At 36.5% G+C, this 17,599-nt stretch overlaps 2 protein-coding genes across 3 annotated transcripts; one reads left to right on the top strand and one right to left on the bottom strand.

Moving 5' to 3' along the window:
- The first annotated feature begins 666 nt into the window (after positions 1-666).
- LOC109205249 (serine/threonine-protein kinase MHK-like) lies at positions 667-8,997 on the top strand. 2 transcript variants are annotated; one of them, XM_019367931.1, is made up of 19 exons: positions 667-933; positions 1,770-2,005; positions 2,159-2,237; positions 3,493-3,561; positions 3,699-3,788; positions 4,006-4,144; positions 4,252-4,354; positions 4,449-4,501; positions 5,402-5,468; positions 5,760-5,868; positions 6,006-6,071; positions 6,154-6,222; positions 6,334-6,394; positions 6,470-6,574; positions 7,134-7,180; positions 7,306-7,351; positions 7,546-7,612; positions 8,116-8,266; positions 8,911-8,997. In XM_019367931.1, the coding sequence occupies exons 2-18, from the start codon at positions 1,851-1,853 to the stop codon at positions 8,243-8,245; spliced, it is 1,455 nt and encodes a 484-aa protein (XP_019223476.1). In that variant the 5' UTR covers positions 667-933; positions 1,770-1,850; the 3' UTR covers positions 8,246-8,266; positions 8,911-8,997. The 2 variants fall into 2 exon arrangements, with proteins under 2 accessions (XP_019223476.1, XP_019223477.1); XM_019367932.1 differs by having other exon boundaries at positions 1,770-2,066.
- LOC109205250 (anthocyanidin 3-O-glucosyltransferase) lies at positions 8,841-10,747 on the bottom strand. The gene has a single exon (XM_019367933.1). The coding sequence runs from the start codon at positions 10,423-10,425 to the stop codon at positions 9,010-9,012; it is 1,416 nt and encodes a 471-aa protein (XP_019223478.1). The 5' UTR covers positions 10,426-10,747; the 3' UTR covers positions 8,841-9,009.
- Between the last annotated feature and the right edge of the window lie 6,852 nt (positions 10,748-17,599).

Raw genomic sequence — 17,599 nt, 5'->3', positions numbered from 1 at the left:
CTTCACAATTCTTATGCCCAAACGCCCACTATATTATATACCCATTTGAGACAAAAGAAAAATATCTAGTAATTAACCAACTAATGAGCTGGCACCAGCTGACACATAACTAATTGTTAACCTAACTACTTACTAACTGCGATACAATCAGCTAAGCACTAAGCTAAACAATAATTATTTAACTCTCAATATTATTTTAATTACACAAATGATATACCATGTTTAATTTAATGTCACAAGTTTTTAATATTATATAGCCACATAAATACTATATTATGTTCCAGATTATAAATTTAATTTGTATATTTTTTCTTAAAATTTTTTGAGGATTCAACTAATGTCATATAAATTGTAAAGGAGGGAGTATCAAATACATCCTAGGCTCCCAGGGGTAAAAAGAGCAATTGGATAAACGATAGCATGGCGAATTAGTCATAAGAGAGAAACAGATATGGATAAGCTAGAAAAATGAGCTGGAGAAGGGGCAATGGGGTAAACTTACGCGTGTGGGACCCACGGATCTTTTTCCCACATCCACCCAACATCTTTTGCCGATTTTTCATTAATTTAAAATATATCAGTAAAAACTATTTCGACAGAGCAAAAAAAAAAAGGTACACACTACATTAATAGTATTTCCTCTTTAAAAAATCCTACAATCTTTTTTTGGTTTCTGTCTCTACTATTTGCTTCTTCAGCGAATTTTGCTGTTACATGCCAAATACCAGCAAAACCATCTCTCTCTCTCTCTCTCTCTCTCTCTCTCTCTCTCTCTGTTAACCAATTCCTTGTTCTCTACTCTCTTTCTTCATATTTCCTCTTTGTTTTCAACGACAACACTGGTACATTATTCGTTCGAATATTCTATAATTCTCCCTATACTTTCTCTCTCTACATCTTCCCAGGTTGATGCCGTTTCCCCTGCACTAACCGGTGAGTTTCATCTCTTCCAAATTTCTCTATATTTGCACTTCCTTTCATGAGTATATGATATATCATAGGCTTTTCTCTGTGGCTCGAGAATCTTCTTTTGTGGTTACAGTTAGCAAATTTTGAGCGAATTCTATTGCATTTTGTATTTATCTCTTCGAGCTCATTTTTCGTCTCTTTTTTTCTTGTTGCTGATTTGAATTAGTAGAGTGCCGATTATACTAATCTTGGACTCGAAGATGCTTTATTTGCTTTTTTCTTAAGTTAAAATGTGCTGTTTGATTTATCTTCAGACAACAGCTATACAATTTTCCTAACTTGTTCCCTAGCGGTTTGAATTTGAACCAATGCATTTATGTGTATTTTTGAATATGTAGTAACACACGCCCTATAATTGGACCTTATGATGATTTGATTTGATTGATTCTCCATTTTATCTTTTTTCTTAGTGATAACAAACAAAAATCAAATTTGATCATGAAATGGTGATTTTCTATTTATAGCGCACAAATGTTACTAAAGAATCATAATAACATTGACGGAATAGTGAATACCTAAATGCTTATTATTACGTTCACGAGTTTTATTGATAAAAAGATCATATCAAGGGGAGAGAGCATTTGGTGTATAAAAGAGCAGCCTAACCATATCACCTCTCTTGTTTCTTTTATCATTTCTGTCATCTTCTGGCTCACCGTGTGTGTAACGGACAACTAAGAAAAGTTCTTTTTGCTTCTCTTTTACGTGTTTAATCCCGCAGTTTTTATCTATTTAAACGATTGAAGGTAGCATGATTTTTTATGTTCTATTGATTTTTTTTTTCCTGAATTTTTTGACAGATATGCTAGGAATTGACAGAAAATAGTGGCTGTTTTTAGATGATAACCACTGCTTGCAGCTTGTGAAGGCTGCATTTAAGCATGTTGATAAGTTTTCAGTTCATTTTCAATTACTCTTTCAATGAGAAGTGGATTTTTTACAATATACTGTATCATATGCCACATATAAAGCCTGATTTATGTCAACAACAACAAGAAGAGCACTGTTTTTACAGTGTAGAAACCTCTATCAAGAGGTGAGAAGTCCATTGAGCAAGAGTTGGTCTGTCACTCATTTGTAAATCTAAAGATGGAAAAGTAAGGTCTTTGTTTGGATGGCGATTAGATACTTAAATGTTGTTTCAACCTTGTGATTTATCCATTTCTTATGTGCGACTTTATTATCCCAGATATAGAATATTGAAGGAGCTTGGAGATGGAACCTGCGGAAATGTATATAAGGCTCTGAATATGGAAACATATGAGATTGTAAGTGATTATTTACTTTACTAAAATTTACTGTTTCATTTATCCATGTATCCGAATCATTTTTTTTAATTTCCTCTGTTCAAAGAGGAAAGCACTACTATTCTTTCAGAAATGGTCTGAATAGGATGTTTCAAACATTTTTAAATATTTGTTCCTTAATATGTACTTGTCAAATAAAAAAATTAAGAATCAATATTTAGATTAGACATTTATATGTAGATGCGTTGATCCCCTACTTTGAATCCCGCCATTCTTTCTTGTGATGGAGGGAGTAGTTGATATAAGAGCATGTTCCAGGATCTTGTTCTGCAAAATTTAGGCCTAACTGTGAAGCTTGATCTTTGAGAGAAGTTGTTGTTTGTGCGCCTTCAACTAGTTTTGGATTGAGTGTAGTAGTAATAGTTATTCTGTGTGTGCATGTTTGGGAGTTGTGTGCTTGAATTAATGAAAACCCGTTAGTTTAAGCGCTAGCGCCTAACATATCAAAGACTTGAGAAGTAATGGTAGAACTAACTTTGCTACTTGTCCTTGGTTTCCTTCATAATACATTTACATGGGTGCATCTCATATGCACCAGTAATTACACATGGAAATTCCTAGATTGCCTAGCTTTGGGTAGTACATTTTGGGAGTTGATGGGCATGTTAGGTTCAAACCACCTGATAAAAAAATGTTACCTTCATGTAACAATTAGCAAGACTCATAATTAGGGTGACATTGAAGAAAATGGAATACCTTATATATAGAAATTTCTATGTCAGTCCTTTTCCTCTTATTTCCGTCTCGGTTTCTCCTCTTGATTAATATTTTCTCCTTCTCGGAATACCTTGTAAGTTTTCCACCTAGTGTCTCATAATTTAGACATTTTTATAACTCTATTTTAGATATTTGAATTAACCGAAACGCCACACCCATATTCATACTTGGATTCGTATTCCCGAATTTTAAACTTTAGATGATGAAGAATCTAACCTCTAGATCCGCACCCATATCAGACACCTGCACCCGAGTCCGAGCAACTTAGGTTTCTTGTCTACGATGATGAGATGTTGCTCTATTGTCTTCACCTTTTGGAATGAGCAAGTGTTTTCTTACCACTAATTTTGTCTCTGCTTCCCCTACTTCTGATGGAGTTATGTCTAGTTGTGTACAGGTATACTATTTCCCAATATGGATATCTGTATGCTTGGAATTCCATAGGATGCTATTTCTTATCCAAGAATGTAGCTTAGCTAGATTAACTAATGTTTTGCAGGTTGCGGTCAAGAAAATGAAGAGGAAGTTCTATTTTTGGGAAGAATGCATTAATCTACGTGAAGTAAAGGTGGGTGGCTTTGTTCTCAACACTTAATTGACTAGAAACATTGACAAAAGACTGTCGACTAACAAGGCTTAATACTGTTAGAGTTGCTTACGTGTATTAACTTGGTCTCACTGACTTTCTAGTGTTTCTCTCTGCAGTCCCTTCGGAAATTGAATCATCCTAACATAATCAAGCTGAAGGAGATTGTGATGGAAAACAATGAGCTTTTCTTCATATTTGAATACATGGTAGCATTTGAGACTTTTAGCTATAATTTCTATTTTATTAGCTTTTTTTCCTCTTTGTCTTTGCAGTAAAATCTCTAAATACTTGTGAATGCAACAATTTCAATTAACATAGGCTGCATTTATGTCACTATAGAAATTAAGTGGCTTTTAGCTTCAGAATCTTGAAATATTATGTCGATGTGAACCTCTTTAGTATCTCCCTTTGACCTGTATCTAGGAATGTAATCTTTACCAATCAATGAAAGAGCGACAAAGACCCTTCTCAGAGGAGGAGATCCGGGGATTTATGTTGCAGGTGCTGCAAGGACTCGCTCACATGCATAAAAATGGTTATTTCCATCGGGACTTGAAACCTGGTATTGACTATTGAGCTATCAAATGATTATCTGTATTTCATGCAGCTTACGGATATTTTTCTTTGCGGCAGTGTGAACCTTAATTAGTAAACTTTGTTCTGTCTCAGAGAATTTATTGGTGACAAATGACATAATTAAAATTGCTGACTTGGGATTGGCTAGAGAACTGTCATCAATGCCACCTTTCACTGATTATGTTTCAACTCGTTGGTGAGTTATCTCCTCTACTCTCAGTGCATTATTCCTCTCCATGTGCTACTAAATATTTTGCTTCTGATGGGATGAGTGTTTATATGTTTAAAAGGTATCGAGCACCAGAGATCTTGTTGCAATCTTCTTCATACACACCTGCCATTGGTATGCACTGTCCACTCACTGTTCTATTCCAGAGGCTTCTTGAGTAATGCACTGGGTTTTTATTTGACACCAGCCAGATGCTGTATGTTTAGAAGCTAAAATTTGATTATTTCAGATATTGCCTTGGACCATTGTGCTCTGCTTACGTTCTTGATCTTGAGTATTATTTATCAACAGCAAAATGTTTACAATCTTGAATATTATTGTCAGTAGCTTTATATTTGGCCTTATTGAGATTAATTCTCAGTACATGACTGGGCATAAATTCGTTTGTGAAGTTTTATACTGGAACAAGATAAAGGCTACCGGTGAGTTTGATTGGAATAGTATTTTGTTAGCTGTCACGGCTCTTAATAAGGTTAAATAAGCTTTAATCAGTTGGAAGGTTATATGAAGATAAATAAGACAATTCCAATAATTTCCTTGAACTAATTTCAAAATGCCTGACTCGAGTACATTAATGTTATGATTGAAAGTGATAGCTTCTTAGGATAATAAAAGCTGGAAGGAACAAATTTTCCGCTTAAAACCTTGTCCTAGTACAACCTTATTGCCTTCATCCCATTTTTTGTAATCTTAGTTTGATTGGCACATAGAATAAGAGTATAACTAAAAAATTGCACAGGCACCCAAAACTAATGATTAAGGTCTAGTTTGTAGATAGTTGAGTTGGTATTCGAGAGTTTGAACTTGATTTAGTTTTGCAATTACTTTTGGTATATACCCTTTGTTCTGCAATCTGTTCCTTGCCTCATTTTTATAAGCTCTACAATTGGCAGAAATAACCAGTCAATTGTTGTTATTGGTTGCTTCTTTGAATAGTTCCTTGATGTTTTCTTGCTTATATACCGTTATTCTTTGTTATTGGTATTGTGTAACATATGTAAACAACCAACACAGATATGTGGGCAGTTGGTGCAATACTTGCTGAACTTTTCACTTTGTGCCCAATTTTCCCTGGTGAAAGGTAATCTCATGGCCCATAATTAGTTACGTGAAAATGATGTGCTATATTCCTTCTTTTGGAGCTTAGACTTCTTTTTACCTCATATAGTTAGAATGCTTGTTGCTTTCGTGAAAATTTAAAGAGATACTGATATATCTTGAAGTACTCTCATAGTCAATTACCCAGCATTATTCTGATGTTGCAAGATTCTTTTCTGCTAGTAAATTGAAGCTTGATTTATTTGAATATTAAGTCAAATTATTTGGAGAACTGTAAATTTTGAGCTTTCTAATCTTCTTTTCCTATGGTCAGTGAAACTGATCAATTGTATAAGATATGCTGCATTCTTGGACCACCAGATTGGACTATCTTCCCAGAAGTGAGAAGTGCTTCACGATTGGTTGATATAAGTAATTTAAATGTAAGTCTAACTTGAACCTATTGCAAGTTTCCTTCCATTTTCATGTGATCTCTCTTACTGATATGTGCATTCGCATGCTGATGTGTGCACTAACACATTAGTTCTTTCCTTCTGTTATTATCCTTTCTTTTTGGCAGGTTTCACCAGTCAATCTGTCTGATGTCATTCCAAATGCAAGTTTGGAAGCTATTGATTTGGTCAAGGTTGTTCTTTGTAATCTCTACCATATTGCCATTTTTCCCATGAATTAGAAAATACTTAACAATTTATGCCTTCATATCATAGCAACTCTGTTCATGGGACCCTTTAAGGAGGCCAACTGCTGAACAATGCTTGCAGCACCCTTTTTTCCATGTAAGATATTTCTCTTATTTGTCATTTGCTTACTCTAATTAGAATTTGCTAGCGGCATGATTGGCATCTTTCCGTAATGGTTGAATAAGTTACTGCTTGCTAATAAATTAGGTTGGTAAGTGGATACTTGAGCCACTAGAGGATCCGCTGCAGCTTAAGTTAAGCAATGGTGGTAAGAACTCACAAAACAGTTTTAGCCTTAGTGTTATCTTTAACAAGTCTGTGAAGCTAACCTCTGTTTCTGCAGGACCTAAGCCAAATCTTGAGTTGAACCTCTGGGACTTTGGGAGACAAAAAGATGATCATTTTCTTGGTTTAACTTTGGCAATTAACCCAAGTCCTCCTAGCTTGGGTATGTATTTTATATTTTTCATTATTCCTGTTACTTGCAGGGCAATATGCTTTCCATTTTCTTTTTCATGATACCTTTTGCAGACGTGAAATATAAATTCGCAACAGTCTCATGTCTTTGCTGCGATGCACATCTGCCTGTGACTCAATCTGTTGCAAAAACTGCATTTACATGTCTGCCTAAGAGTCAACTTTGCTAACAAAAATTGCAGTTTGGTTGATGTTAATCCTGGATCTTATCATAACTGGTGCATTCTTCCCTGTTTGTCTCTTATAAGTGATGCCTACACCACCATACTCCCTTAAAAGAAAAATAAATGAAAAAAATTTCCCAGTAAAAAGAGTTACACAAATAAAAAAAAATCCTTAAAGAAATAAACTATCATTGTCATTAGAATTAACTTCTATTTCAAGTGACAGAGATTATTTTTGTTTCAAGTAGAAGTGATTGTTCCCATTTAGTTTCTGTCTTGAATTTAAATTTCAAATTTTTTACTTTTCTATTTTCTCTTTCTAGTTGCGCCTTTCTAAAACTATTTTACCTTGATCATGTTATATAGATTTATTTCCGGTGGAAATGACAAGTAGAAGTCGAGGCACAGGAACGGTAAGTTGTATTGTGTTTTCTTTTCTCAGTAGCTTTACTCACTGTTTTTAGGGTTTTCTTTTACGATGCTCCTGATCACATAGCAGTTACATTGGCCTGAATAATTTTCTGGCGACAAATGGCAGGATATGTTGTTTTGTTCTGATTTTCAGGGTCACCTACAGCAATCAGGTAGGTTGTGTACATCTCTTGATATCTTTAATACCTTATTGTGTTGACCATTGTAGAAATTTATGGGACTTGTCCTCGCTGCATATAATAACCCCATCAGGACATCTTTGGGTTCTGTTCTTTAAGCATTTAGACCTTAATATTCAATGTTATCATTGCTGATGCCCTTTTATTTTTAATTTCTTTTTTAACAGTTTTTGGGTCATTGCTTCCTCCTGATCACCATCAAACCTCTGTGCCAATGGAGTCGTCATCATTCAGGTCAGTTACTATTCTTCTAATTAAACTTCGGTCGGTTGTTTAATAGTGTTCTATATATGGAGTACGGCAAAGGAATACATCTTCCTTCTCTTTACGAATTTCTACACTACTAAGGTTTCCAACATCAATATCCCAGTATATTCCCACAGTGTGAGGTCTGATGAGGGTAATGTGTACGCAGACCTTACCCCTACCTTGTGGAGGTAGAAAAGTTGTCTCCAGTAGATCTTTGGCTCAAGAAAAGCAATACTCGGCAGGTTGAAAAAGAGAAACAATAGTGAAGAAGGCAGGTTGAAAACGATGAAGACAAGAATAATAGCAACAACAAAATAACAGGGCAATGAGAAACCGAAACAAGGAAAACAACATGTAGTAATAAAATCGAAGGTTAAGATAATACGATAATGGTAATAATCATACACATGATATGAAAAATGCGGAACATATACTGTACTTGTGTAAACAGTAGATGCACACAATAAATTCTTTTTATCTTTTGACAGCTCAATTCTACACACAACTGCGGGATTACCACAATCGAGGGGATTCCCCTTGGCATCTCTGCAGTCTAACTTCTTGGACCACCCCTTTCTAGCCATGTCTTCCTCCTTCCAGCAGAGACATTGTGTTTGAGCAACTGATTCAGCTGTTTAGGTGAGTACAGTTGTAGTTTGTAAATGTTATTGCCCACATAAAAAATTATAATTGTCTTTTACGGATCATCACAATCCCTATTTTAATTCTTAGAAGTTTTTTCTTCTAAAACGTAGATGATTCATGCCCCTTGTGTGGCTTAGTTGGTGTAATATATGGGAATTAAGCTGAAATGTGTTTTCAGCTGTGTATGAAGCATCAAAGACGAGGAGAAAGAAACTCTATCACTATTCTTTATTTTAATATAACTAGTAAAGACCAGTCTTGATTTGAGCATATATATGCTTATTTGTGCAACAAACTGAAAAGAAATGATACGTCACCTTATCTGACAAGCTAATAGCATTTCACAGCCAATTTCTGATTGCTGATAACATTGACTGAATCGTGGAACCTTAATTTCTGCATGGAAAATTTTATGCATGCCAGATTCCTCTTCTTCCCGTTTTTATTTGCATTTTGGGTTAAAATTTAAAGAATTTTAGTTATATGTGACAATATTATTAATGTGATATAATCTGTTATTAGGAAGTTATTTAGTACAGTATTGTTTTTTTAGGTTATTAATCAATACTTTAATAAAAAGTTACGTAGTTTTATTTCAAGTGACCTAATGGTGAAAATTTGACATGGTGCGGGTACAGGTACAGGTACATTGGGAAATGCTCAATTCATTGTAATAATGCCAACTATACTATCCGTAGCCACTTGCTACTGAAAGGTGAGACGAACGCTGAAATATCCTAGGTACTTGAAACCTTAGCCATGGCCATCATTTCCTGAACTAAATCCTCAATGAACTTGCATTGTATATCCTTGTTCAACAGAAACTCCTTCCATTTCTTCTGATTTTCCCTAATTAATTTACCTGGCTGCTTGTCAATCTCCACCATCACCATCTCCACAGCTTCCTTAATGTCTTCTTTACCAAAATACCCATCTTCATCTCTCCTATTTACCTCCACCCCAGCTTTCATATCCCCACTCACCAGCTTTGCATTCAGAAACTGGTCACCTTTCTGGGGCAACATAACCACTTGACAGTCATTCACTAGTGCCTCTATCACTGAACTGAACCCTGCATGACACACATAGCAACCTACACTAGAGTGAGCTAATATATGCTGTTGTTGCACCCAACCTGAATGAATAATTCCCTTGTCTTTAACTCTTTCTAGAAACCCTTCTGGTAAAGCTCGGTTTAACTCGACTGAGAAATCGACATTGGCAGGAAAATTTAGGACCAGAAAGAAAGGTAGCCCAGTTTGCTCCAGACCTAAAGCCAGTTCTTTGATCTGTTCATCCTTCAAGAAAGTTTCACTTCCAAAAGAACAGTAAATGACTGTTCCAGCTTCAAACTTGTTTAACCAACTAGACCATCTCTCTTCCAATTTACCAGAAGGTGGATCAGGGACTACTGGTCCTACAAGAAAAACAGGTTTATTGAATTGTGCTTTCACATATTCTATATAAGGGCCCTCCATTTGAGAACAAGTCTTGGCTAGTATAGCAGAGCAACCCTTGAGTCCTGAGAGTACACGGTCATATACAGTAGGACCACCATGGAAGCTCTTGAAAATGTATAGAAAATCTCGAGCCTCAAAGGTTTTAACTGAGGTGATAGAGGTGTTAGGAAATCCAGGTGGAGGTTTTTTCATGTCTTCCAGAGTTGGATATTTTTTGGGTTCAGGAACTCTAGCAGGACAAGTAAGAAAAGCAGTGGAAAGTGCAACAAAAACAGAGTAAAAGACAGTCTTGATCCCTAATTCATCAGCCATTTTTGGGAGCCATTCTTGAGCAAAATCAAAAAGAACAAAATGGGGTTTGAGATGGGTGAGTAGAGTCCTGATTTGTGGTTGCATAAGGTCTAAACCAACCTTGAGAAGTTCAGCAGTTACTGGTGTCAACTCAGCAGTACTTTCTGCACCAGGAGGTAGACCTTCAACTTGGGGAATAGTGAGAGGGACTATATGAGTAGTGGGAGCAGAATTCAACATAGATTTGACTCTGCTCGCATTGCCAGATGCGGTGAAGAAAGAAACTTTGACATCATGAGAGGCGAGCTTGTTAGCAAGCTGCACAAAAGGACTAATATGACCAAAAGCAAAAAATGGGAACATAACTACATGAAGAACATCATTTGACTTCTCATTCTCCATAATTGATTGATTCTGTAGTATAATTATGAGTGTGTTGTAGTGTTAGCTATGCAAATAATCGGAACTTTCATATATAGTAAGACGTGGAGAAGCCAAAGTAGGAGTAGGACCAAAAAGAGTAAAGACACAGGAAAAAAGCAGGAAGTAGAATGGTAGGTAGATGAATGGTGAGCTGATGAGCATTTCTAGGCCACAGGACAAAAGCAGGATGTAGAATGGTAGGTAGAATGAATGGTGAGCCGATGAGCATTTTTAGGCCTCGTGGACAAGGTGTCGAATATTTTAAGACTTGCGGTATTCTGTTGTAGGTTAGTATAACCATTTAATGACGCTTTAATGACCGCCACTTTAACGAGTAATAGTAGTTGTTTGGTACAAAGGTTTCTTATATCTTATGTACCATTTAAATACTACTAGTATTTATTTAGGTGTTAAATTTATAGCTTATTTTTTTGTAAGTTACGTGTAAAAGACACTACTAGTCATTTTAGTCAAGCTACCAAAAATAGCCTAAAAAATTACCAATAATATACAGCATTCATAAAATATAGGAAAAAAAGATCTTTTTCAATGGGTGGTATTGCGATTCATTAAAAACACATTGATAAGGCAATATACAAAATTTGACGAAGTTTGAGGGTGAGTTAGATTAGTTTGGAGTTAAAATTCATTATCAATAATAAATAATATTTTAAAAAAATAGGCAACAAAGGATTTTTTTTCCCCAATGAGTATGGTTGGAATTCGTCGAAAACATATAGATGAGACAATATGCATAACTTGAGCAAGATTGGAGGTGATTTGGAGTGGTTTGGTATCAAAAATCTCAGTAAAAATTGAGTTTAATTTTTTTTTTTCTGCGACGCATGTATCAAACATGTATAACACATGTATTTCACACACAGGTATACATGGATATACATGTGATACACAATTAGGAGATTTGATAACCACGACTTACAAGACAATGAATACAATTTAAGACTCTCTTCTATTAGCAAAAATTTGATTAATCTGTTTCTATGTACCTGATGAATATTACCTAGTTATTTATACTATGTAACTAGGTGCCGTCACGACATGTTACGGAGGGAGATTTGGGTTGTGACAAGTTGGTAACAGAGTTCTAGGTTCATAGGTGTTATCAGTCACAAGCAGGTTTAATATAGTCTCGCATATCGGTACAGAGACGTCTGTACTTATCAGTTACAAGCAGGTTTAATATAGTCTCGCCAGTAGCCCCAGTTCGGCCCGAGGGTAGTGCATCATTTTTAGGAGAGGAGCAGCTCAGGCTCGAGAGGTACAAGAAGTATCATCCTCCTACGGTCAGCCGGTCGAAGAGGCAACTTGGGAGACCGAGCATGATATGCGCAGCCGTTATCCTCATCTTTCACCACTTCAGGTATGTCTGTATGCTCGTTCGAGGATGAATAATTGTTTTAAGAGGGGGAGAATGAACGACTGGCCCGGTCGTTTTGAGAGTATTAGCCCCGATACCCTATTTACTGCTTCCTCTATATTTTTTTATGCTATGTGACTTGCCAAGAGGATTTGTTTTTTGTTACAGAGTGAATTGGGACACTTAGTCCCTAAAAGGGAAGCTTAAGTTCTAGGAATTTGATCGTAGTTAGAATTGTGTGAAGACGACTTCGAAATGGAGTTTTGTCGGTTTCGTTAGCTTCGTTGGGTGATTTTGGACTTAGGAGCATGTCTGGATTGTGATTTGGAGGTCCGTAGTTGAATTAGGCTTGAAATGGTAAAAGTTGGATTTTTTGGGAAGTTTAACCGGGAGTGGACTTTTTGATATCGGCGTCGGATTCCGATTCCGATTCCAGAAGTTGGAGTAGGTCTGTAATGTCAAATATGACTTGTGTGCAAAATTTGAGGACAATCGGACATGTTTTGATATGTTTCGGCATTGTTTGTAGAAGTTGGAATTTCTTAAGTTCATAATGCTTGAATTGGGGCGTGATTCATGTTTTTAGCATTATTTGATGTGATTTGACGGCTCGACTAATGTAACGACCCGATTGGTCATTTTAAGTATCTGCACTTTGCTCGGTATTTGAGGGTTCAAGTATCTCCGCAGGATGTATTATGACTTGCGTAAATCGTCGGTATTGGTTTTCGAGTTATCCGGAATCGACTTGGAAGAATGAACTTCGAGAGTTGAGTACTAAGTTGGAAGAGTTGACCAAGTTGGACTTTTAGCATTTGACCTCAGAATGGAGTTTCGTCAGTTCCGTTAGCTTCATTGGGTGATTTTGGACTTAGGGGCACGTTCGGATTGTGATTTGGAGGTCCGTAGTTGAATTTGGCTCGAAATGGCGAAAGTTTGATTTTTGGGAAGTTTGACCGGGAGTGGACTTTTGATATCGGGGTTGGATTTCAATTTCGGAAGTTGAAATAAGTCCGTAATGTCAAATGTGACTTGTGTGCGAAAATTAAGGTCAATCGGAGTTGATTTGATATGGTTCGTATGCTCGGTTGTGATTCTAGAAATCCTTGAAGTTTAGTTTGATTTTCATGCATTTTGGTGTCCGATTCGTGGTTTTAGAAGTTATTTTGATGATTTGAGCGCGCGAGCGAGTTCGTGTTGTGTTTTTAGACTCGTGTGCATATTTGATTTGGAGAGTCCCGAGGGCTCGGGTGAGTTTCAGAATGTTCTTGCATAGTTTTTGATTTCTGGTTCTGGTCGCATTTGCAAAGCCTGGGCGACTGGGCAGCTATTCACGTTTGCGATGAACCAGCCGCATTTGCAAAGGCTGGTCTTCGCATTTGCGATGTTTTTGTCGCAAATGCGACCTCAGCAGAAATCCTTCAGATTCGCAATTGCGATGAGTTTTTCGCAATTGCGGTCTTCGCATTTGCGAACCCCCTGTCGCAAATGCGACATCTGCAACCTGTTAAGTGCTGAGAATTGCGAGTTTTTGCTTCATTTTTCATATTTTTGAACCCTAGCTTCGAGGTGAGGCAATTTTGAGAGGGGATTTTCATATCAAATCATTGGGTAAGTATCTTTAATAAATTTCCAACTATATTTCATGATTTTATACAAGATTTAACATCAAATTCATGGGAAATCTATGGAAATTTTGGGAATTTTGTCAAAGTTTTGAAAAATAAAAATTTGAGATTTAAGAGTCGAATAAGACTCGGATTTGAAAACAAAATACATATTTGGACTCGTGGGGCTATGGGTAGTCAAGACCCACCTTTGGACCCGGGTTTTGACTTTTGTTGACTTTTTAGAAATTGAATAAAAATTATAGCTTTATTAATTGAAATTGTTTTCTCTTGCATTGTGTGGTGTATTCAAGTCGTCATTGGCTAGACTGAGTTGAGCGGAGGCGAATTTGTAGAGGAAAAGGCTAAGTTGAGTGTTGAGTTAGCCGAATCGAGGTAAGTATTTTGCCTAACTTTGTTGAGGGAATTTTTCCTCCTATTTGTCATTGTTTGCTACATGCGGGGGTGATACATATATGAGGTGACGAGCATATATGTATGTGCCGGGGTTAGTCATGCTCGGGGGCAGATTGTGCTCTAATTGTATCTTGTAGAATTACGTAACTCCCTTGCTTCATGTATTACTTGATTTACCATTATTAAGAATGTAGTATAAAATGGTAGTAATCAAGACTTAGCCTAATATAACTTGATCGAATTTGATAGAATTCTGAGAATACATTTATGTGTCTAGTTTGGTCATCTCTATGCGTAATCATTACTACATTGCTACGGTCGATATTCTTGAGACACTAGACTCTATAATTGTGTTGTGGATTATTTGTGAGATTTGTGGAAGAATTTGAATAATACGGTTCGTGAGGGTTGTTGAATCATGGTTGACTTGGAAGGTTGTGATTGGGAATTGTTTGGAATATCCGTTAAAACACTCTCTCTGATGTCATTTATGCTTCCTGTCTTGTTTGTTATTGTTATATATATATGCTTGGTAAGGAAGAGTGTAAAGCACGAAGGTTGATGCCGTGTCATTGTCTATACATTATCATGTGAGGGAGAGTGTAAAGCACGAAGGGTGATGCCGTACCATATTATTGAGAGTAAAAGTACGAAAGGTGATGACGTGCCATTGTTTATACATTATCATGTGAGGGAGAGTGTAAAGCACGAAGGGTGATGCCTTGCCACATTATTGAGAGTAAAAGCACGAAGGGTGATGTCATGCCATATTATTGAGAGTAAAAGCACGAAGGGTGATGCCCTGCCATATTATTGAGAGTAAAAACATGAAGGTGATGCCGTGCCATATCATTTGAGAGTAAAAGCACGAAGGGTGATGCCGTGCCATTTCATTTATATTGTTATGCTTGTATGTTATTGTGAGGTCATGTCACGAAGGGTGTTTCCGTGCAGGTGAGGACGATGGGCATGCATTATGATGTGATATCTATTTCCCGTGTATACGTTTGTGCCTTTACCTTGAGCTGATGTTGTTGTATTTACATATTTTTCTCCATAGGATCTTCCTTTGGCACAGTGTATCATCCATTGTTCATGTTGCTCCCAATTGTCTCGAACTACATCCTGCCTTTGCATCCATTGTAGGACCTTCTTCCAGGCTGCCTTGGTAAAATAACATTCTACAAACAAATGATCTCTGGTTTCATCATAATGCTGACATAGAGAGCATTTTGAATCCACAGTGACCCCCCATTTGATCAACCTATCAGCTGTTAAGAGTCTCCCATGCAATTGTAGCCACATTCTAAATATAGCTTTTGGTCTAGCCTTGTTTTGGAACATCAGACACTTTCAAGTGACTCTAGGCCTATTTCCCAGTAGCTGGAGGTAAAACTGACTAACCATACTCTTTTTGACATGCTGCTTATTTTGCACTTGTTGTAGAATTATTCTGGCACTTAAGATCTGTCTGTCCATCCAGCTTGCCTGTTGTGGAATTGCCATATCTTCCAACTTCTTATCTTTGATATAGAAAGTATGAATCCACCTTATCCATAATCTGTCTTGCTTACTTGCTATATCTCAACATATTTTTGCTAGAGCTGCCTTGTTCCACAATTGCAGGTTAATCAAACCTAAACCCCCACTTGATGTAGGTGTACACATCCTATTCCATGCAACCAAAGAAGCTGAAGTTTTTTTAATGGGCACTAAAATATACATGATTCACCCAGAATAATTGAGGGTAAATTTAAATTTTGTCAAAAGAAAAAAAAAATCGTGAGAGAGGGAAATATTAGACTATAGAGATTTGCGATAACTTATTATAAAATTAATTTAAACATAATTTGATGCTGATTATCTATTTTTAATTTAATCAATTAACTTAAACATACTCTTATTCTTTTACAATCATTCTATTTGTGGACCTGGAGCACTAACTTAATTATTTCGTATATTGCTTAATCATGTGAGTAAACGAGTATTGTATCATGCGAAAGAAAAGATTATAACTTGACTAAGTAATTTCACTATTTGCCGCAATATATTTTCTCAAAAAAATCTTAATATTGGACTGTATTTGGCGAAAAAGGGCTATTTGTGTAATCAGCGGATGAGCACAGGATTTTCAAGCGTCCAGCACAAAGATTATAGGCCTCATGGACTGGATTCATATGCCTATGTATGGAAGTGGCTAGTTTTTCTTCAAATTTAATATGTATCACGTGCCCATATTATCGATACCGCAATATGTGTTTGATTCCATTTTAATGTCTCCTTTGTGGGAGGAGAGCTATATCTTGCTAAGACATTAACTGAAAAAGTTATGTCAGGCCTTGTAGTGTTAGCAAGATACATTAGTGCACCAATTGTACTAAGATATGGTACTTCAGGACCAAGTAGCTCTTCATTCTCTTCTTGAGGTCAGAATGGATCCTTATTCACATCAAGTGATCGAACAACCATCGGAGTACTTAATGGATGTGCTCCATCCATGTAAAACCGTTTCAATACCTTTTCTATGTAGGTGGATTGATGAACAAAATTCCGTTTGCCAAATGTTCAATTTGCAAACCAAGATATAATTTTGTCTTTTCGAGATCTTTCATCTCGAATTCCTTCTTTAAATAATCAATTGCCTTTTGGAGTTCTATAGGAGTTCCATTAAGGTTTATGTCATCAACATATACGGCAAGTACAACAAATTCCGATGTTGTTTTCTTTATAAAAATACATGGAAAAATGACATCATTTATATAACCTTCTTTTAATAAATACTCACTAAGACGATTATACCACATTCGTCCTGATTGCTTTAGACCATACAAAGATCTTTGCAATTTGATTGAAAATATTTTCCGGGACTTTGAATTATGTGCGTTAGGCATTCTAAATCCCTCGGGAATTTTCATGTATATCTCATTATCACAGAACTGTCTGGTGTCTTTGAATGACAGAATTTTGAGGCTGCCTCAAATTCAATCTGCTGCACTCTCTTCCCAATGCCATCCACTACAGGTTCATTTACTAAAGCAGCAAAGGAGTTAGAGATACTAAGTTCCTTTAGTGCGTTTCCCAGATTTGTACCAAGTGGAGTGTTATTATTTCTCAGAGAGGGACTTGTTCGACCACCTGTTTTCTTTGATGTCTGTTGTTGTTTTACACTGCCTGGGAAGTCAGAGGCTATCGAACCTGCTGTTGTTTCAAACACGTGCACGTGTATAAACATTTCTTATTTAACTTAAACATACTCATAGTAGGAAAATCTTCGCTAATATGTACGTGCTAACTTAATCTTCAGCACGTACCTGACGTAACTGTTTATTCGAGTGTGCATAGGGCAATCCACTAGGTAACTTTAGCAATACTTTTTGGATACGTTTGAACTAAACTCGGGGTACTTCTTAAGGCGACACGAAAATAGGATAACACAAGATGGGTTCATTGCAAAGACATCACCATAACTCATTAGGATATTGTGCAGAAATGAGCGTGAAAGTAGTGTAAGTGAATAGTATTTGGCAGTGCTTAATTTGCAAAAATAATGGGCTATTTGTGTAATCAGCGGATGAGCACAGGAGTTTAAAGGGCCCAGCACAAAGATTATGGGCCTCATGGACTGGATTCATATGGCTATGTACGCAAGTGGCTAGTTTTTATTCAAATTTTAGACTTTATAATTCATTTTAGTAATAGTTCTTTGTGTAATATCAATTTTAGGTATAACATGCTCAAAATTGATAATAGG

The sequence above is a fragment of the Nicotiana attenuata genome, unplaced genomic scaffold (assembly GCF_001879085.1).
Source record: "Nicotiana attenuata strain UT unplaced genomic scaffold, NIATTr2, whole genome shotgun sequence".
NCBI lineage: Eukaryota > Viridiplantae > Streptophyta > Magnoliopsida > Solanales > Solanaceae > Nicotiana > Nicotiana attenuata.
Note: the sequence above shows the minus strand (reverse complement) of the source record. Positions and strands in the feature narration are given on the sequence as shown.

Coding starts and splice junctions, on each gene's coding strand:
- LOC109205249 (XM_019367931.1), top strand. CDS start 1,851: ATGTTGATAAGTTTTCAGTTCATTTTCAATTACTCTTTCAATGAGAAG. Junction 6,072..6,153: donor AAGCTATTGATTTGGTCAAG/GTTGTTCTTTGT, acceptor TTCATATCATAG/CAACTCTGTTCATGGGACCC. Junction 6,575..7,133: donor CCCAAGTCCTCCTAGCTTGG/GTATGTATTTTA, acceptor CATGTTATATAG/ATTTATTTCCGGTGGAAATG.
- LOC109205250 (XM_019367933.1), bottom strand. CDS start 10,425: ATGGAGAATGAGAAGTCAAATGATGTTCTTCATGTAGTTATGTTCCCA.